Source organism: Dreissena polymorpha, chromosome 5 (genome assembly GCF_020536995.1).
Source record: "Dreissena polymorpha isolate Duluth1 chromosome 5, UMN_Dpol_1.0, whole genome shotgun sequence".
NCBI lineage: Eukaryota > Metazoa > Mollusca > Bivalvia > Myida > Dreissenidae > Dreissena > Dreissena polymorpha.
In genome coordinates, this window is record NC_068359.1 from 63,436,621 (window position 1) to 63,459,659 (window position 23,039).

The window sequence follows — 23,039 nt, forward strand, 5'->3', positions numbered from 1 at the left end:
ATCAATATTTGAACTTGCTACAGATCGTCAATGACCTTGAAATAATCGTTGTGTCTATTATATACACTGATAAAAGAAATCTTTGTGCATGGGCATGTACTAACTGCATGTATTAGAGTTTTAGTATTCCACACCTGTTAAGTCAAGGTTAGTCATGTGTGTGCATTCTTAATTTAAACGTTGGAATATTGTTGATTAAGTTATTTAAACTCACCCGAGTTTTCCATCAGTCAAACAGAAATAGTAAAAATTAGCTATGTATATGTATTGAAAACTGACACTCTATCATTGATAACAAAATATGTGCAGATTTGTTTAACAGGGTTCCCAGTCAACCTGGAAATCAGGGAAAACCCGGAAAAAGACTCACTTTTTCCAGTCAGGGTAAAGTCAGGGAATTAGGGAAAAGTTCTTGAAATCAGGGAAAAATCAGGGAATTTTGTTTGGTCAGACTTTCCCTACATGTGTCGAAAAGTCCATACAATTAAAACAGCACATTGATGCCTTGAGGCAGAAAGCCAATGAAGTGGAAGACAACAACATTAAAAAGCAGAAATGTGTTGTTAGTAAGCTATCAGCTTCTCTGCAAAGAGTCTACTCTAGGAACTTTCTGAAATTGAATTACATTGAATTTTTTTTAATACTGATGTTCAAGGTACTATTCAAACATCATTATGATAAGTTACATGTAATACTATATGAACATACTCTCAGTACAGATTTTCCTGTTACTGTTTAAAAATGTCGATATGTTCCAATGGTTGTTGCAAAACAAACATTAAATGAAAATAAATGAAAAGCTGAGGAAAGGATGTGAAGGGAGATGGGAAGCCATTGCTTTAAAGGGATCGTCATGAATGACGAAAAAAATAATCTAAAACACCGTATTTTTTTACAATTATTAGTTTATATTGATAAAAATATCACGACTGGTAAATAACATAACTTGATTTATTTTTTTAAGTTTTCATATTTTCAGTATATTTTGTAATATTTATTATGCCCCCCTTCGAAGAAGAGGGGGTATATTGCTTTGCTCATGTCCGTCTGTCGGTCGGTCGGTCTGTTGGTCCGTCCACCAGGTGGTTGTCAGACGATAACTCAAGAACGCTTGGGCCTAGGATCATGAAACTTCATAGGTACATTGATCATGACTTGCAGATGACCCCTATTGATTTTGAGGTCACTAGGTCAAAGGTCAAGGTCACGGTGACCAGAAATAGTAAAATGGTTTTTGAATGATAACTCAAGAACGCATACGCCTAGGATCATGAAACTTCATGGGTAGATTGATCATGACTTGCAGATGACCCCTATTGATTTTGAGGTCACTAGGTCAAAGGTCAAGGTCACGGTGACCCGAAATAGTAAAATGGTTTCCGGTTGATAACTCAAGAACGCATACGCCTAGGATCATGAAACTTCATGGGTAGATTGATCATGACTCGCAGATGACCCCTATTGATTTTGAGGTCACTAGTTCAAAGGTCAAGGTCACGGTGACCCGAAATAGTAAAATGGTTTTCGGATGATAACTCAAGAACGCATACGCCTAGGATCATGAAACTTTATAGGTAGATTGATCATGACTTGCAGATGACCCCTATTGATTTTGAGGTCACAAGGTCAAAGGTTAAGGTCACGGTGACTCGAAATAGTAAAATGATTTTCGGATGATAACTCAAGAACGCTTTTGCCTAGGAACATGAAACTTCATAGGTACATTGATCGTGACCCGCAGATGACCCCTATTGATTTTCAGGTCACTAGGTCAAAGGTCAAGGTCACAGTGACAAAAATGGTATTCACACAATGGCTGCCACTACAACGGACAGCCCATATGGGTGGCATGCATGTTTTACAAACAGCCCTTGTTGTACTGGGTACAGGTACCAGATAACTACCAGTAAACTATAAATAACATCAGCAGATTGATCATCATCGTCACGTGGTAAACCCAGGAAGGCAAATTGTGCATGCGTAGTGAATTGTATATATTTTACATATAAAATGATCTACTTGCATTATTTATAGTGTGTAAATCGTTATGTCACCTATTTTCGCGATGTACTTTTGATTTCACATCTCGAAATGTTATTACCGAATATGCTGAAAATATTAACTTTTTTCGTCATTCATGGTTGACGGTCGCTTTAAAGTTACATAAATATAATACATGTTATTGTCTGCAACTGCCATTAATTGAGGATGTCTCAAACAAGAAATTGGTCTAAATTATGGTACTGGAATTTTTATTTTCCATCAGGAAAAAACAGGGAAAAATCAGGGAATTTTGTTCATACAACAAGCTGGGAACCCTGTTTAAATATCACATGTTTTAAGCCAATCTTTCTCCACCCACAGGAAAAGCCAATGGGCTCCCAACAAGGACAGCTACCTGCAGACCCAGAAGCTGAGCCACCCGGACATCCCCTTTATAGACGAGAGCCCCGTCAAGTCTCCGCCCTCAGACCCGGACGCCCCGCCCCTTCCTGTCCGGCCGCAACCTGTCACCAAGAGGCACGGAACGTCCACCGCGTCCAGTAGGTGGCAGGGTTCTGATGTTTGCCATGGAACATGCAGGGCCTGTATTCACCAACCGATTCTGAGACCTAAATCTTAAAATCTAAAAATAAAGAATATTCTTATAACTGTAATGTTCTAGTACAATGTAAAGGGAGTCTAACATGGCATTTACACTGTGAACTTTTACAACAATTGTTATTTAGAACTGTTCATGACATAAGCACCAGAGTTAGCCATTATATATTCATACTCTGAATTATGTTTGCTTGGGTCTTGGTCTATTTTTATTTAAGGTCTAAAAATTGGTTGGTGAAAACGGGGCCAGATTAATGCATGTGTATAAAGTGGCTCCCCTTTGCCGCACTTGCTTTTAGAAAAAATGACATTTTCTTTTTCAATGCAATCTCTTTCTACATTTGTTTGATGGCTGAAAGATTAGTCTTCATGATTGTTTCCATTTAGTTTGGTGAACATCACTCGAAAAGATTATGCAGGCTGATCTTGTTTGACACTTTATGAAGTTGTATGCACTGAGTCTGGTTTCCCATGACATCTCTGAATAAAAGTCTATTAAATTACTTTATAATTAGATGTAAGTGATAAATCTATTATTTTTTACTGTTTACTGTAAATAAGAACACTTTTGACTTATTCTAATTTCAAAATATTGTTTCATCTGAAATAAATGCAAAAACAAATCTAGTCAATATATATATACAACATAACTTCATTTTTGCATGCCGTATTTATTACAAGTAAGGAGATTGAAAAAAAGAGTAGAGTTTTTTTATTGATCAACATATAACATAGTTTTATAATGGAGCAATGCCATTGGGGTTTAATGAATGTGTGCAAAGAGTCGTACCAGACTAGCCTGTGCAGTCCACAGAGGATATGTGTGCAAAGAGTCGTACCAGACTAGCCTGTGCAGTCCACAGAGGCTATGTGTGCAAAGAGTCCTACCAGACTAGCCTGTGCAGTCCACAGAGGCTATGTGTGCAAAGAGTCATACCAGACTAGCCTGTGCAGTCCACAGAGGCTATGTGTGCAAAGAGTTGTACCAGACTAGCCTGTGCAGTCCACAGAGGCTACTCAGGGATGACATTCGCCGCCGAAACTGAATTTTGGATTAGAAGTGACTTTGTTATAAAGACAAATTTCCTTAAAGCGGAAATTGTAGTCCTTGATTATTGTGTGCAAATTACACAGCCTAATCTGAGATGCTTTTTATTTGACTTTATTGCCATCATGTTTATGTATGATGTTATTTTCACACATTTTAACTGTCATAATCCACAAACTTATTGCGTTTTATATATTATATATTAGTTTTTAACCACACATGAAATATGTATAAACTTGGCTTAATATCGACTTTAAATGTGTAAATGAACATTGACTGTGCTCTGTGAAAAAGGGTTTAAATACATGTGCATAAAGTGTTGTCTAAGATTAGCCTGTGCAGTGCTCACAGGCTAACCAGGGACGACACTTTCCACTTTTATGGGTTTTTTTCATTTACTAAAAGTCTCTTCTTAGCAAAAATCCAGTTTTGGCGAAAAGTGTTGTCCCTGACTTGTCTTTGCAGACTGCAGGCTAATCTGGGACAACACTTTATGCTCATGTATTAAACCCCGTTTTCACAGAGCATGGCTTGTATATACATTCGTGTGTACAATTTCAGCAAGCAGCTATGTTGATGCAGACAACTTGAGAAAATTAAGTAAGTGTAAGAAAAACATTTTTATTTATTCAATGATACTTTGTTATCATACATAAAGTTCATATTAAAGTGAAAGGAAACATTTATATAAGTAAGTAAAAATATTTTTTATTATTAATGAAAGTTTAGATTAAATTATCCGTTTGAAATAAGTACTTGTATTATTGTTTTTGATTTTCCATTTATTTGGTTTGTTAATCATAATTATCATTTGTCTAAAGGGGGGGACTTCATTTGATACTGTTCATTTCTCGGTTAGTCAAAATTCTTCATGATTAGCCCAGATTTTTGTATTGCTGTTCATGATTTTCCCTTATTTTCAATTATTGTCCTTGATTTTTTTCCTTTTTGTTTGTGTCACGATTTTCCCTGAATTGAAAATATTCTTCATGATTTTTGGGTGATTTTCCATTGTTGTTCATGATTAGTCTTTGATTTTCCATGTAAGAGGACAGTTATGTGGATGTGGGAGAAGCACCATTGCCAGAGGATGAATACTCACTTGCTGAGGAAATCAGGTACGCTGCTAGTTTTGTGTTGTATGTTCAGTGATCATATAGTTATTTGCAAAATTATTTTAGAATTACAAACCTGATAGTCTACCAATGCTTTTCAGGCATTCAAGATTGTTTTCATCATTTTTGTTTAGATTTTCTAGTGTTTGCTTATCAGTCCAGCTGAAATCAAACTACTTAAACAAAATGGGGCAAACTGTATTTATAAACATGTTTGTTCATATTATCTTTTCACATGTACCAAAAATATTGTTATTAAAAAATTGATAATTTTGATAATTTTGTCTACCTTGAGATGATGTTGGTATATAACAGATATTACAGTGGAGTGGTTGCTATATAATCAATATTTGGTCGTTGTTTAATTAAAGTTTGCTTCGGGAAGTGTAGTCATGTGACATTGGTGTGGGTGCCGTTACATCAACTTGCTAGAAAGGACACACTGAAATGTCATTTCATTGTTTTTTCAATCTTACTAAAAAATATGCCTCATTATGGGAGAAGAGGGCTTAATGCATCTTAATGCATGTTCTTTAAGTGTGATCCTTGATTGGCCTGTGCACAGGGGTGTTAAAGTTCAGGATTATTCCTAAATTCAGGATTTTGGCCCTCAAAAACTGCTTTTGATGTTTATATAAATTAGAGGATTTTTGTTGTGGTATTTAAAGATTTTTGTCACAAAATGTCATTTTTAACATTAAATTATTTAATTTGACATATTGTTAACACAGTTTACATAATTAAATGAATAATTAACCCTCTTTTGGCACTGGCCCCCCACATGCTAGGCTTATTTTCAGGATTTTAGATTTTGGCCAATTGACACCCCTGTGTGCAGTCCGCACAGACAAATCAGTGAAACCCTTTGTACCTAAAAAGAATTCTTGGTTTTAAGAAAGTCTATTCTAAAAAAAAAATTAGTCTGTGCAGAAAGTGTCTCCATATTTAGACTGTGCAGACTGCACAGGCTAATGTAGGATGATACTTTATGGACATGCATTATGCCACATTTTCCCAGAATGAGGTTCAAATACTTCTATTGACTTGATAATTTTATGTGGGTTGTACTGGGTTAACCCATTTATGCCTAGCGTCTAGAAAAAATGCCTTGGCAAACAGCGTAGACTCAGATGAGACACCGCATGATGCAGCGTCTCATCAGGGTCTGCGCTGTTTGCTTAAAGGAATTTCTGTTAGAAATATTCTAAATATGAAAATAAATATACTAGACTTCACTTATTTTGGAAATAAATTTATCCAATTTAGAAAGATGGGAGAGTCCACTAGGCATAAATGGGTTAAACATGTATGTTCATATGCTTAGTATTTATATTGTATTTTGTGAACATCTGCCTACTTTCAGACCATTAGCAGGAAGGTAGGGGTTTGTTAGGTTGCTGTAAATGTATAACCTGTAATCAGAACTGCGTGCATAATTTGTGCATAACCACTAGACTTCCTGTACTCAGAAAAATGTTCTTAACCACTATATGTATTTTTAGCTCTGCTGTTTTCGCAGAAAACCCGAGGTATTGTAATAGCCAGCTCGTTGTGTTGTCCGCTGTTGGCGTCGTGCTAAAACCTTTAAAATTGGCTTTAAAATCAAACTGCTTCCACCTACACCTTTGAAACTTTATATGTAGATGCGCCTTGATGAGTTCTACACGCCACAGCCAGTTTTGGGTCACTGAGTCAAAGGTCAAGGTCACTGTGACCTCTAAAAAATCAAAAAGCATTAGAACCCGTTATGCGGTGCTCTTGTTTGTGTTTTAGAACTACTTAAGTGTTTCATTTTTCTCCTGTGATTTTATTTAATAACAGAGAAGTTTCAGTATACTTGGTGTTTTAACTTGTGATGGTTCTTGGCTTAAGCTAAATAACTGGTCTACCTTATTTACATATGAGCCATATCATGCGAAAATGGGTCTTATGCCATCTGCTGCCAGAGTAGCTTGGGCTATGAACTACCTTGTGTGCTTACTAGACCACGATACCTTGGGTGACGTTAAAGTGGACATGGTAGCTCCTGACCAGACTGAGCAATTATCCCTTTACCACTTAGATACGTATATTAAAGTGTTGGTAGTCCCTTAGAAAGTTATATTTAATTAAAGACCTTTCTTACTATATTCAAGTTTTAAAGGCTTCATTTCCAACCCTTAGATACTGATGAGCAGCAAACAGCATACAACCTCAACAGACAGCGAGTTACTCACAGGCTGTTCAGGTTTTATGCTGTTTGCACATAGCAATTTTCACTTTGCTTCTGAGCTGGAATGGGTTATACACACTGGAGCTATGGTGGTCACATGTGACACAAGACCCATGTATTCATGATGTGACTCAATTGATCTTACTTCACTTTTAATAATCTATTGTTAAATGTGGGTTGGCTTTTCTAGCTGACATCTTGCCCTGTTGTATAGTCATGATTTCTGTATATTGAACTAATGAAAATCAGCGTCACAAAGTCTTAATCTGCTGTGAAAAGTGAGTGCTTTTGTCTAGCAAAAATGTGACGTTTGATTGGAATGCAAAAGTTGAGATAATTAAATCTAACGTCTCAAATGTATCATCTAAAATGAAGATAATTTATTTGTTCCGATTATGTATATGATTAAAAGTATGTGCTATGACATGTATTAAATATTATTCTAGTGTTATTAGCAACAGTTATATACTTAGACACATGTCATTATGCAGCATTGTACATTACCTAAAATAATATAGGCAATATGAATGCAATTTATTTCATACATTTACAGGCAGTTGTATTAGCAAAATGCTCTCAAAAATAAAGTTTAGTAGTTTGTAAACATGCAGTTTGCTACTGCTGCTGCTAATGATGTTTTTCACAAGATCTGTACCTTATGTGTAATTAGCAAGTTAGATTTGTTAATATCAGCAAAAAAAGTATGTGTTTTTGTATGTGAAGCCATCCAAGCCACACAGTGTATCACCACATTTAACATGCTTTTTAGGACTCCTGTCTTTCATCTGTTCTGAAGGTTTACCGAGCTGGTTTCTGGGAAAACCGAGCTTATTGCACATGTGCAAATTATTGTCCCAGATTATCCTGTGCTATCTGCAGTGGTGACACCTTTCCTTTTGTCTAAGCTGTATTTTTGTTTACAAGAGAACTCCTTTAAATGAAACATTCAATTACAAACAAATGCACAGGCTAATCTGGAATGATACTTTACAGGCATGTATTTTTACACTTATGTGAGAGCGCAGCTGACATTATAAAGAGTAACAAAATTCAATTTTCTGTATGCCGTGCTTGTTAGTTAAATTATATAAGCCAGCCTAGTATAGTTGCTAATTGTAAAGGATAACATGAAATAACAAATGCTTTTAAGCGATGATACTTCTCTGCCCAAACAAGCGTTGAAAGACATTTTATTTATAAATGTAAAGTTGCCCATTAAGTTATTGTTTAGAAGATAACAATATTGAACATTTATAAAACCAGGTCCGCACAGCTAGGCTAATCAGGGATGACACTTTCCGCTTTTATGATTTTTTTTTTTTAAAGAATGTCTATTGTTAACAAAAATCAAGTTATTGCGGAAAGTTCCATCCATGATTAGCCTGTGCGAACTGCACTAAATTGATAACTGACTTATGTCCCTATTGAGCATGGAATAGCATATGGGGTGTGTTGAATCTAGGGCAAGGTAAATGATGGAAGATATTGACAAATAGTTTCTAAGCAATATATAAACAGAACATTAAGAATATGTAATGAAACTTGATTAACTATATACATGTAGAGGATATTTGTTGGATTTGGTGGAATATTGATTTTAATTCACAAGTTATCATAGAAAATATGGCTAATCAGGGCCGACACTTTCCCCCTAAATTGGATTTCCGCTAAGAAGTGACTCTATAAACTAAAAAAACATAAAAGCAAAAAGTGTTGTCCCTGAAAAGCCTGTGCCGACTGCACAGGCTAATCTGGGATGACACTTGACGCACATGCATTAAAAAAAAATCTTTTTACACAGCTCATGTATTTATGTATAAAACTTCATTTGTTTTTTTATTTTATATGAGGCATTTTGGGTCAAGGTAAACTTTAAAGGTCACAATCAGTAAATACAGAGAGACAGTTTAGATTCAAAATCAAGGCCTATGTGTGTTACAGGATTTTTTACTTTTTACAAATTAGAAAGTATAAAATATTTTCATAGCTAAAATGACTCACATACTAAAAAAGCAGTTTGGTTAAGAAAAAAAGAAGCCTTATTCTGTCATGCGCAAGTCAAGAAAACTGTAATCGGACAGCTCTTGTTGTTCTACCGCTTTCACCGGAGGGGACTTATGGTTTGCGCTCTGTGCGTCTGTCTGTGAGTATGTCACACTTGTCTGGATCCTACGATAACTTTAAAAGTTCTTCATATTTTTTCATGAAACTTGAAACATGAATAGATGGCAATATGGACATTATGCACGTCATTTCATTTTGTTCCTACGTCAAAAAATCTGGTTGCTATGGCAACAAATATATATATAAAAATCTGACAATGGTGGAGCCTGTAGGGGACATATATTGCTTGGCAATAGTCTTGTTTAAAATGTATCACACTTCTGCTTAAGGGCTGAAACTTAAAAGCATATTAACCAGCATGCGAAATTGCACACCTATATATTTTGGTTCAGTTTTTGTTCCATCATAAGTGGAGATTACAGTCATAAGCTGACTATGGGGCACATCCTTGTGCTAGGAAAACATTCTAGTTTGTTTTTTCGGCGTAAGCTGTATTAAGCCAGCTTTTCACCTTAGCCTGACCTTTGTTAGCGTCCAATAGAATTCAAATAAAACTTCCCGCGGCCAAGTACAGATGAATACACTTCATTGACTGCATTGGCTGATTTGAGAATACGACCAGAACATTGGAAACATGTCCGCATCTTTGTAACACTGTTTTACTGCGTGTTCAGCATAAAACAATGTTATATCTAATGAAAAGGCTTAATAGATAGAACAGTTTTACACTCAATCTCGACATCTATACAGTTTGTGCGTCCACCTTTTATTTTCAGAAGATTTTCAGCGCGAGAACGTTTGCACTTAAAGGCTATTTTCTCATATTTATTACTAACTTCCATATTCCTGTCAACATGTTAACATGTTAAAGTATAGAGAGCGTATAGAGAGCAGTGGAAGCGAAGACTCACTTTAATGCATTGCATTTCAACTCGCGAGGTATATCGGGTCAATTTGCGGCCACTGTGTGTGAATGTAAGAATATACATACAGGTCATCGCTGCGTCTCTACCCTATGTGCTGATCGGAGTTCGCGGCCAGGAAAATAATCTTTACATAGTAAAGACGCTATAGCGTGAACTAGGTGAACTGGAATTTTCTTTAGACCAGACAGATGTTAAATGAAGATATCCAGCGATATCATTTGGTATGTAAATAATAGATTCTAAATGTGTTTTACAACAAAACCATGATAAATATTATTTTTAATTAATTTAACAAGAATCATGCCATCATATTGACTAATAAATTAAGCATGAGCGCAATGATTCTCGATACTGTTAAAAATCGAATCAAATAGCAACGCCAGACAAACCACTAAAACAGGTTTGTTCGAAGAACGCGCGTATAAATATTTAAAATATATACGGATACTTCGCGTGTGGCCGGTTGACTCATATGTTTTAATTTCACTTCCTTTCTTCTTTTGGTTTTCTGTTTTGTATCTATACGTTTATGACCAGCAATATGTAATAATGTAAAATAAGCCGCGAAAACTCCGCGTATCATCCCGTACTGCGTTTGCTGCAGCTAAGAACTGCACAGAAAAAGACATTCGCTATCTTTGATCTCATTCATTGAAGTCTTTACCTTTCATTAACTGCAACCACAATCAACGCCGTATATCTTTTTTAAAGATATTTCTTGTTCATTGTACATGCAATACTGTAATATAGGATCCTAAAACTTAATGACAATACAAATTTTAATAATAATTATTATGATATATGTAGCGATAATGATGATAATGATGATGTCCTCACGTCAGAAAAGGGCTAGAGAAGTTACAAATATTGTCATGCATATGCATAAAGTGTTCTTGCAGAATAATCAGTGCAGTCTGAACAGACAAATCAGGGACAATACTTTCAACCTAATCTGGATTTTTAGCTCGGCGTTTTCCGAGAAACCCAAGGTATTGTCATAGCCAGCTTGTCATGTCGTTTGACGTCCGCCGTCCACGTTGTGCTTAAACCTTAACATTTTGTTAAGGTTTTGAACATTGGCTCTAAAATCAAATTGCTTCCACCTACAACTTTGAAACTTCATATGTAGATGCAGCTTGACGAGTTCTACACGCCACACCCATTTTGGGGTCACTAGGTCAAAGTTCAAGGTCACCGACCTTTAAAAAAAAAAAAAATTCTGACAAGCTTTAATTTATTCAAAACAGCACCCGTAGCCGAGCGTGGCACCCGTAGCCGAGCGTGGCACCCATAGCCGAGCGTGGCACCCATAGCTGAGCGTGGCACCCGTAGCCGAGCGTGGCACCCGTAGCCGAGCGTGGCACCTGTAGCCGAGCGTGGCACCCGTAGCCGAGCGTGGCACCCGTAGCCGAGCGTGACACCCGTAGCCGAGCGTGGCACCCGTAGCCGAGCGTGGCACCCGTAGCCGAGCCTGGCACCCGTAGCCGAGCGTGGCACCCGTAGCCGAGCGTGGCACCCGTAGCCGAGCGTGGCACCCGTAGCCGAGCGTGGCACCCGTTATGCGGTGCTCTTGTTATTTAGAAGAGACTTCCTGTAAATTAAAAAATCCTAAAAACTATTGTCATCACTTCAGAAAAGAGCTAGAGAAGAGGCCGATATCTTCTGCCTACATCAAGCCCACTGACCTTTCCACCGTACCCGAGCCCCGTAGCATTGACAACCGTGCAGGGACCCCGCCCGTCTCAGAGATGATGACTTACATAAAGATGCAGGATGGCATGTATCTTGATCTGGTAAGCCTGTGACATAAAAATTTGTGTTTTAAGCAAATAATGAATGATTTCACATATATCATCATTTATTAATTGTAGTTCATCAATTTATTTGAAAGAATCTAATTTTGAATAAGGGCTGTTTGTAAAACATGATGCCCCCCATATGGGCTCTCTGTTGTAGTGACAGCCATTGTGTGAATATGTTTTTTGTCACTGTGACCTTGACCTAGTGACCTGAAAATCTATAGGAGTCATCTGCCAGTCATGTTCAATGTACCTATGAAGTTTCATGATCCTAGCCATAAGCGTTCTTGAGTTATCATCCAGAAACCATTTTACTATTTCGGGTCATCGTGACCTTGACCTTTGACCAAGTGATTTGAAAATCAATAGGGGACATCTGCGAGTCATGATCAATGTACCTATGACGTTTTATGATCGTAGCCATTAGCGTTCTTGAATTATCATCCGGAAACCATTTTACTATTTCAGGTCACCGTGACCTTGACCTTTGATATAGTGACCTGAAAATCAATAGTGGTCAACTGCGAGTCATGATCAATCTACCTATCAAGTTTCATGATCCTAGGCATAAGCGTTCTTGAGTTATCATCCGGAAACTATTTTACTATTTCGGGTCACCGTGACCTTTACCTTTGACCTTGTGACCTGAAAATCAATAGGGGTCATCTGCCAGTCATGATCAATGTACCTATGAAGTTTCATGATCCTAGGCATAAGCGTTCTTGAGTTATCATCCGGAAACCATTTAACTATTTCGGGTCACCGTGACCTTGACCTTTGACCTAGTGACCTGAAAATCAATAGGGTCATCTGCCAGCCATTATCAATCTACCTACGAAGTTTCATGATCCTAGGCATAAGCGTTCTTGAGTTATCATCTGGAAACCATTTTACTATTTCGGGTCACTGTGACCTTGACCTTTGACCAAGTGACCTGAAAATTAATAGGGGTCATCTGCTAGTCATGATCAATCTACCTATCAAGTTTCATGATCCTAGGCCTAAGCGTTCTTGAGTTATCATCCGGAAATCATTTTACTTTTTTGGGTCACTGTGACCTTGACCTTTGACCTAGTGACCTGAAAATCAATAGGGGTTATATGCAAGTCATGATCAATCTACCTATTAAGTTTCATGATCCTAGGCCTAAGCGTTCTTGAGTTATTATCCGGCAACCATTTTACTATTTCGGGTCACTGTGACCTTGACCTTTGACTTAGTGACCTCAAAATCAATAGGGGTCATCTGCGAGTCATGATCAATGTACCTATGAAGTTTCATGATCCTAGGCCCAAGAGTTCTTGAGTTATCATCCGGAAACCACCTGGTGGACGGACCGACAGACCGACCGACAGACCGACATGAGCAAAGCAATATACCCCCTCTTCTTCGAAGGGGGGCATAAAAAGCTTAGAAGGGTTACTATATCAATGAAATGAGTGGGCAAATTTAGCTCCTCTGACAGTTGAATCTGCTTGATATTATAGCATAAGATAGTGTTGTTCTCAATGCAGGATGATTTGGTTGTTGTGGTCATAAGATTTATTTTCTGATTTATATAACACAACTTTCATTCATATGATTTATAAGGTTACACACTATGATTTTCATCGATTCATGCTGTAAAAGGGTCTAAAGTTCTCCTTATATAAGTTAAGAATTGTCTATATTCCAGCAATTGTTTGAAGCAAATTTAAGATCTGTACTATTGGTAGGAAAGTCTGCCTGTAAGTATTTCTGAAGCTTTCAATGTGTATAGAAGCTGCTTCAAAATAATTGAATTATGTTTCTCACAAAGTATTAATTGTCTGAGGTAAAACCGTGCATAAGGCTTTCCCACTTGGAAGCAAAGTGAAAATGGCTATGTGCAAACAGCATATAACCAGATCAGCCTGCGAGTAACTCGCAGTCTGTTCAGGTTTTATGGTGTTTACATCATCAGTATCAAAGGTTTGGAGATGAAGCCTTAAGAACTTTAATCTAGTAAGAAAGGTCTTAGATGAACCCTTTACAACTTAGATACATATTTTCACGTCTTTGTAGTCTCTCAGAAAATTAATTTTAATTAAAAACCTTTCTTACTAGATTCACATTTTAAAGGCTTCATTTCCAACCCTTAGATACTGATGAGCAGCAAACAGCATAAAACCTGAACATACTGTGAGTTACTTGCAGGCTGTTCTGGTGTTATGCTGTTTGCACATAGCCATTTTCACTTTTTAAGTGGGAAAGGGTTGAAAGACGCAAGAACAGTTTAACAATTTAAACATCTTGTAAAATTGATTTATATTGTACATGGTTTATAAATTGAAAGAAACAAGCATCAAAAGAAAAAACATTGAAAATGTTTTATTGTATAAATGAACGTACATAACTATTTATACATGTATATTAAACTTGCAGGTACATTTAGTTATTAATCTTTGTAAAAAAAACGAACGTGTTTAGCTTAACAAATTTGTTTTTCTCATACATGCCATAAGTTTGCTATAAAAACTGCAATTCAAGTTTCATTTTGCCAAAACATATTATAATCATTAATCCCTTTATTGCCTTCTTATAACAAGACTTTCTGATTAAGTGTGTTTTCTCTAATATCTGCCAAATTACTTTATATTGCTTTGTGGCCTACTCTGAAAAAAAGCACACTGTGTTTGTGTTTTGGCCTATTGTTGTCCCCTACTGGTTTCACTGGAGGGGACTTATGGTTTGCGCTCTGTGCGTCTGTGTGTCTGTCTGTGAGTCTGTATGTCTGTCTGTTACACTTTTCTGGATCCTGCAATAACTTTAAAAGTTCTTCATATTTTTATGCCCTCCTTCGAAGAAGAGGGGGTATATTGTTTTGCACGTCGGTCGGTCCGTCCGTCAGTCCGTCTGTCCACCGAATGGTTTCCGGATGATAACTCAAGAACGCTTACACCTAGGATTATGAAACTTCATAGGTACATTGATCATGACTCGCAGATGACCCCTATTGATTTTCAGGTCACTAGGTCAAAGGTCAAGGCCATGGTGACTCGAACCAGTAAAATGGTTTCTGGATGATAACTCAAAAACGCTTACGCCTAGGATCATGAAACTTCATAGGTACATTGATCATGACTTGCAGATGCCCCCTATTGATTTTCAGGTCACTAGGTCAAAGGTCACGGTGACTCGACACAGAAAATGGTGTCCGGATGATAACTCGAGAACGCTTACACCTAGGATCATGAAACTTCATAGGTACATTGATCATGACTCGCAGATGACCCCTATTGATTTTCAGGTCACTAGGTCAAAGGTCAAGGTCATGGTGACTCGAACCAGTAAAATGGTTTCCGGATGATAACTCAAGAACGCTTATGCCTAGGATCATGATACTTCATAGGTACATTGATCATTCCTCGCAGATGACCCCTATTGATTTTCAGGTCACTAGGTCAAAGGTCAAGGTCACAGTGACAAAAAATGGATCCACACAATGGCTGCCACTACAACTGACAGCCCATATGGGGGGCATGCATGTTTTACAAACAGCCCTTGTTTCATGAAACTTGAAACATGGTCAGATGGCAATATGGAGATAATGCACGTCTTTTCATTTTGTTCTGACGTCAAGAATATTGGTTGCTATGGCAACAAATATATGTATCTATTTTTTTAAATCTGACAATGGTAGAGCCGGTAGGGGACATATATTGCTTGGCAATTATATAGGCGTGTTACTAATATGCTGTGTATTATACAGTGTACATTTTGCATTCTATCTGCTCGTTATTATTTAAAATCTAACATTGCCAGATTCAGTTCTAGTAACTGTTCTTTTGCATGTTATTTTTAAATCCATATTTTAATCCTTTCCCAGAAGCAAAGTGAAAACAGCATAACACCAGAACAGACTGCGAGTAACTCTAGGCTAGGTCAGATTAGATAAATATGTTGTATTACATTTGGTTACATCATATTTTATGTTGTGATTTACCTCATATTGACCTTCAAAAAATCCAATAATAACAACAGCGATATAACACTAGATCCACATTTACTTGTTCGTATACATATATTTTGTTGTTGTTGTTTTGTTTGTTTTTTAGGGGAGGGGCATCTATTTCACAATGTTTGAAGATTGTTAATTTGCAATTCTTTGCACAGGTATCATAACAATTTTTAACATAGGAGCTTTGTTAATGCTGCATAATAGTTTTTGAATGTGTGTAAGAGTTTAAGTTGCCATGGTGTAGTGGTGTTTGCCTAGCAACAGCAAGGTCATTGGCTCAATTCTCAATGTGGGGGCATACTTTTGATCTCACCCAAAGACACCTAGTACTGGTTATACCCAGGACACAGACTCAAGAGCATTTTAATTACCCTAAGGCTCATGATGCAACTTATCTCAAATAAATAGGTTGAGACTAAGCTATACCTGCCCGTGTTTCAGAGTGAGGACCAGGTGTATGGTACAGCGGGGCGGTACAAGTCAAATCTCGAGTCAGAGTCCCTGTACCAGTTCTACAACAAGGAGAAGATCACCCGCGCCAGTCGACGCAATGCAATATACTCTGACTACATTGAGTCTGGTGAGTTTGGTGATATTATTTTATTTAACCCATTTATGCCTAGTGGACTCTCCCATCCTTCTAAATTGGATCAATTTATTTCCCAAATTATGGATGTCTAGTATTTTTGTTTCTATATTTAGAATATTTCTTACAGAAATTTCTTTAAGCAAACAGCGCAGACCCTGAGTCTACGCTGTTTGCCAAGGCCTTTTTTTTAGACGCTAGGCATAAATGGGTTAACCCAGTACAACCCACATAAAATTATCAAGTAAATACAAGTATTTGAACCTTGTTCTGGGAAAATGTGGGACGCAGCATGATGCGGCGTCTCATCTGGGTCACTGCTGTTTGCCTTTTTTCTAGACGCTAGGCATAAATGGGTTAATGCAAAACAACAACAGTCAACTTCTTTGTCTCTACATAAAAACTCATATAACATAGCTCTTTGTAAAATAAATATTAGGAACATTTAAAATAAATTGAATTACATATATCATATGGATTGCAGTTTAAATATGTTGAGTAATTGGATATATGTAATTGACTGCTGTTTAAATGTATTGAATGATTGTATATGTTATTATTGAATAATTGTACATATTCAATGGACTGCTGTTTAAATATGTTGAATAATTGTATATAATATAATTGAATAATTGTATATATTCTATGGTTCACAGTTTGAATATATTAAATAAGTTTATATATACTATGGAGTGCAGTTTTAAAATATTAAATAATTGTTTATATTGTATACATTCTATGGACTCCATATTAACAAATAACAGTACATACAGATTAGGAGGGTGTCATTCACATTCATTTGTACTTATGTCCATGTAAAATTGAATTGTACATATCCTATGGACTGTAGTTTTAATATTATGATAACACTCTTCCAGACGAGGAGGATGACTACAGTAGCGGAGCAGAGACGAGAGACTCCATCTACGAGGACCTGTCAGAGTACAGCAGCTCCGGGCGTGGCTCTATGGAGCTGGAGAAACCCACCCCGGGGGCGGCCCCATCCCCTGGCCAGCAGCAAGACAAGATCTCCACCCTGGATATGTTTGGCAAGAAGGGGACCGTGCTTAGGACACTCTGGGCGGAGATGCCGGAGGTGAGACTTGGGTTGAGGTGGGATGATAGGGCTTTAGGGTCATGTGGGCCAATAGGTATGAGGACATTCTGGACGGAGATGCCAGAGGTGAGACTTGAGTTCAGATGGGACAATTGGGTCAATGAAGTGTGTAGTGTTGTGGGAAAAAGGGTCTTAGTGCATGTGTGTAAAGTGTCGTTCCAGATTACTGTCTGCTTTTATGGAATTTTCGCGTCAAAGGTTCCAGAGGTGAGACTATATAAATTTTATTTAATTAAGTGAATTTAATTTGTAACTTTCAATTTTAATTTTTAGCTGGGCTGTTTTCGGATAAAACCCGAGGTATTGTCATAGCCAGCTCGTCGTCAGCCGTCCGCCGTAGGTGTCGTGCTAAAACCTTAACATTGGCTCTAAAATCAAAGTGCTTCCACCTACAACTTTGAAACTTCATATGTAGATGCACCTTGATGAGTTCTACATGCCACACCCATTTTTGGGTCACTATGTCAAAGGTCAAGGTCACTGTGACCTCTAATATAAAACTTTAACATAGGCTCTAAAGTCAAAGTGCTTCCACCTACAACTTTGAAACTTCATATGTAGATGCACCTAGATGAGTTCTACACGCCACACCCATTTTTGGGTCACTATGTCAAAGGTCAAGGTCACTGTGACCTCTAATATAAAACTTTAACATAGGCTCTAAAGTCAAAGTGCTTCCACCTACAACTTTGAAACTTCATATGTAGCTGCACCTTGATGAGTTTTACATGCCACACCCATTTTTGGGTCACTAGGTTCAAGGTCAAGGTCACTGTGGCCTCTAAAAAAAAAAAAAAAATTCTGACAAGCTTTTGCAGCTCAGCATGGCACCAGTTATGCGGTGCTCTTGTTTAATATTGAGTTAATTTAATTTTGAAGCTATATATCAGTGACAACTCTTTCAACTTTTATGGAATGTTTCCTTCAAAGAACATCTTTTTTGAGCAAAAATCCAGTTTAAACAGAAAGTTTTATCCTGTTTGAGCCTGCATGGATTGTCTAGGCTGATTTGGGAGGACACTACCCAAATGCATTAAACCCAGTTTTCTCAGAACACGTTTTTGATGTATACGGTCTATTAGTAGTTTTAGATCAGCATCTAGAAATTAACTTCTTTAACCCTTTCCCCCTCGGAAACAAAGTGAAAATGTCTAAATGAAAAGTAACTCGCAGTCTGTTCAGGTTTTATGCTGTTTGCAGATCATCAGTATCTAAGCGTTGGAAATGAAACCTTTAAAACTTGAACCTAGTAAGAAAAGTCTTTAATTAAATTTTACTTTCTAATCCAAGGGACTACAAACACGTCCAAATATGTACCTAAGGGGTAAACGGTTAAACTAAACTAAATAGGCAATCAAGGACACCACTTTCCTTATCCACTTTCCAGGTGAAGGCGAGCGGGGTGCTGGAAAAGATAGCTCCCCAGGAGCGCAAGCTTCAGGAGCACATGTTTGAGATCCTCACCTCCGAGGCCACGTACCTGAAGAGCATGAACATCCTAATAGACGTCTTCCTCAAGTCCCAGGAATTCGGTGTGGACAGCGCCCTCACCAACAAGTGTGTGCTCACCAAGCAGGAGAGGCACTATATATTCTCCAATATAGGTGCTATAAGGGATGCCAGTGAAAGGTACCTGATATTCTAATATCTCACCTCATACAATAATGACCTAATATGATTGCTATATATTCTCCAATATAGGTGCTATACGGGACTCCAGTGAAAGGTACCTGATATTCTAATATCTCACCTCATACAATAATGACCTAATCTGCTATATATTCTCCAATATAGGTGCTATACGGGATGCCAGTGAAAAGTACCTGATATTCTAATATCTCACCTCATACAATAATGACCTAATCTGATTGGTATATATTCTCCAATATAGGTGCTATACGGGACGCCAGTGAAAGGTACCTGATATTCCAATATCTCAACTCATAGAAAAATGACCTTATCCGATTGGCTCAAAGCGATCTTGTGCCCATGGTGTATGTTCCATACACCCTGAGTTATCGAGTAGTCGGTTGAGATATAATTGATACACAGTTAGCAACTGATGGTGTATGGCTTATACACCATCAGTTACTAACAGTGTAACTAATTATATATGGAGCGCTCCGTTATAACAATGAATCCAATATAATGAGCTCCATTAGACAATGAATCCAATATAGCGTGCTCCATTAGAACAATGAATCCAATATAGCATGCTCACTTGTAACGATAAATCCAAATATAATGCTCTATGTAATTATCACGATAAATCCAATATAATGCACTCTGTAATAACAATGAATCCAATATAACGTGCTCCGTTATAACAATGAATCTAATATAATATTCTCTGTTATAACAATGAATCCAATATAAAGCGCTCCATCATAACAATAAATCCAATGTAAATCAATGACTCAAATATAATGCGCTCTGTCGTAATAATGAATCCAATATAATGCACTCTGTTATAACAATTAATCAAATATAACGCGCTCTGTTATAACAATGAATTCAATTTAACAAGCTCCGTTATAACAATGAATCCAATATAATGCGCTCTGTTATAAGAATGAATCCAATATAAGGAGCTCCGTTAAAACAATGAATCCAATATAACGTGCTCCGTTATAACAATGAATCTAATATAATGCATCCTGTTATAACAATTAATCCAATATAATGTGCTCTGTTATATCGATGAATCCAATATAAAGCGCTCCGTCATAACATTGAATCCAATATAAAACAATGAACCAAATATAATACGCTCTGTTATAATAATAAAATCAATATAATGCACTCTGTTATAACATTTTATCAAATATAACGCGCTCTGTTATAACAATGAATTCAATTTAACAAGCTCCGTTATAACAATGAATCCAATATAATGCGCTCTGTTATAAGAATGAATCCAATATAAGGAGCTCCGTTAAAACAATGAATCCAATATAACGTGCTCCGTTATAACAATGAATCTAATATAATGCATCCTGTTATAACAATGAATCCAATATAATGTGCTCTGTTATAACGATGAATCCAATATAAAGCGCTCCGTCATAACATTGAATCCAATATAAAACAATGAATCAAATAAAATGCACTCTGTTATAATAATAAAATCAATATAACGCGCTCTTTTTTAACAATGAATTCAATTTAACGAGCTCGGTTATAACAATGAAACCAATATAATACTCTCTGTTATAACAATGAATCCAATATAACGCACTCTGTAATAATAATAAATCAAATATAACGCGCTCTGTTATAACAATGAATCCAATATAATGCACTCTGTTATAACAATTAATTAAATATTACACTCTCTGTTATAACAATGAATTCAATTTAACGAGCTCCGTTATAACAATGAATCCTATATAGTACGCTTTGTTAAAACAATGCATCTTATATAAGGAGCTCTGTTAAAACAATGAATCCAATATAACTCGCTCTGTTATAACAATATGAATCCAATATAACACACTCCGTTACAAGATTGTAAATCCAATATAACATGCTATGTTATAACCTAAATCCAATATAACACGCTCCGTTTTAACTGTAAATCCAGTATAACATGCTCCATTATAACATTGTAAATCCAATATAACACGCTCCATTATACTTGTAAATCCAATATAACACGCTAGTTATAACTGTAAATCCAATATAACACGCTCCGTTATAACTGTAAATCCAATATAACATGCTAGTTATAACTGTAAATCCAATATAACACGCTCCGTTATAACATTGTAAATCCAATATGACACACTCTGTTATAACATTGTAAATCCAATATAACATGCTCCGTAATAACATTGTAAATCCAATATAACACGCTCTGTTATAACATTGTAAATCCAATAACACGCTCCGTTATAACATTGTAAATCCAATATAAAACACTCCATTATAAAATTGTAAATCCAATATAACACACTCCATTATAAAATTGTAAATCCAATATAACAAGCTCCATTATAAAATTGTAAATCCAATATAAAACGCTCCATTATAAAATTGTAAATCCAATATAAAACGCTCCATTATAAAATTGTAAATCCAATATAACAAGCTCCATTATAAAATTGTAAATCCACTTTAACAAGCTCCATTATAAAATTGTAAATCCACTTTAACAAGCTCCATTATAACGAGTAATCCCATATAACTCAGGTCGGTCTTGGTTCCTGATTTTTCTCCAGCCCTCTTCTTGGTGTTTTCTTGAAATTCAAATATGCCGACGCACATTGTGCTCATTGCATAATTGCTCAATTACAATCAATTAGAGACAAACCCATACTGGGGCATTTGACAGTTTAAGTGTGATAATCTATTGTTTGATGCAAAGAAAAGTGTGAAAAACAGCATTTGTTCATCAGTGTGTCACATAATACTATAACTAGTTGTGAGCTATCGATCTTTTGGATTATTTGCAGCTTCCACAAGTTTAACTAGGCATGTTTCATTTAATTCTTATATATCTGCTAAAATGCAATTGAAAACAGAACAGACAAATTAAAATTATATAAGTTATCCAGATGATTTACTTACATGAAACGAGGGTAATTGTTAACACAAATTCACTTTCATTTTCGTCCAGTTTTCAGAAAGTCCCTGGGTAGCATGTTTTTTGCATGACTGTGTATCAAGCAATAAGACTTTACTTTGTATCGTCTTTGCATTTAATCTAAATTTAAATTCACCTGTCCATTGTTTTTTTTAATTACATCTAAACAGTGCTCTGTCCCATTATGCACTGTGCACTTTATACTTCTGAAATATGGTGCATGTATATGTTTATGAAATTCTTAAACACATTAATCGTCATAACTGGTCAGAATTATTTTTTTAGATTGATGTAATAATATTGGATTATTGAATATAGACTTCTATATGCTCTTTAGAAAAGCGATATGTATACAGTTATCCATAAGGTAGAGTTTATATATATATGCATGTATTGGCGAATAACAACACAACATGGCAATTAATGAGCTTGGAACTAAAAACGTGAATCCGTTGATAACCCTGTCTTGTGGCTTGGACCCTGTCATCCTCGTTATATTTGAATTACAGTGTAGTTATGAAGCTGGCTCCCATTTTCCATTATTAAGTCATAAATGCTTGTTCCATTTTCTATAATGATATTACAATAAATGTTGGTTCCCATTTTCTATAAAATGATAATGAATGCTGGTTCCCATTTTCAATTATATAATAATGTTGGTTTGTGTTTCCTATCATATGACTGTTGGGTCACATTTTGCATGATATTATGATGAATGCTTGATCCCGTTGTCCATCATGTAATAATGCTGGTTCCCATACTCACAGGTTTCTGGCCAGCCTTGAGGCGCGGTGGAAGCAGAATGTGGTGCTATCAGACATCTGTGATATAATTGCGGAGCACGCCTCCAAGCACTTTGATTGCTATATACACTACTGCAGCAACCAAGTGTTCCAGGATCGCACCGTGACAGAACTCAGGTTACATACCACTAAATGTTTACTGAATACAATGTTTACTGATTTGGTTTGATGTTTTGCAAATGATGTGTCATCTTGAAATTAGCC

At 36.5% G+C, this 23,039-nt stretch overlaps 1 protein-coding gene across 6 annotated transcripts in view; it reads left to right on the forward strand.

The window, feature by feature from the left end:
* Positions 1–23,039, forward strand: part of LOC127880625 (rho guanine nucleotide exchange factor 26-like) — a 112,798-nt gene that overhangs the window by 76,725 nt on the left and 13,034 nt on the right. For 5 of the 6 annotated variants that reach the window (XM_052427937.1, XM_052427938.1, XM_052427942.1 and 2 more), the window contains 9 exons: positions 2,365–2,543; positions 4,211–4,249; positions 4,698–4,767; positions 6,128–6,142; positions 11,600–11,759; positions 16,186–16,324; positions 17,209–17,426; positions 18,835–19,076; positions 22,800–22,952. In XM_052427937.1, coding sequence (XP_052283897.1) covers positions 2,365–2,543; positions 4,211–4,249; positions 4,698–4,767; positions 6,128–6,142; positions 11,600–11,759; positions 16,186–16,324; positions 17,209–17,426; positions 18,835–19,076; positions 22,800–22,952 — 1,215 coding nt within the window. The remainder of the gene's footprint in view (positions 1–2,364; positions 2,544–4,210; positions 4,250–4,697; positions 4,768–6,127; positions 6,143–11,599; positions 11,760–16,185; positions 16,325–17,208; positions 17,427–18,834; positions 19,077–22,799; positions 22,953–23,039) is intronic. The other variant, XM_052427939.1, reaches the window with a different exon arrangement.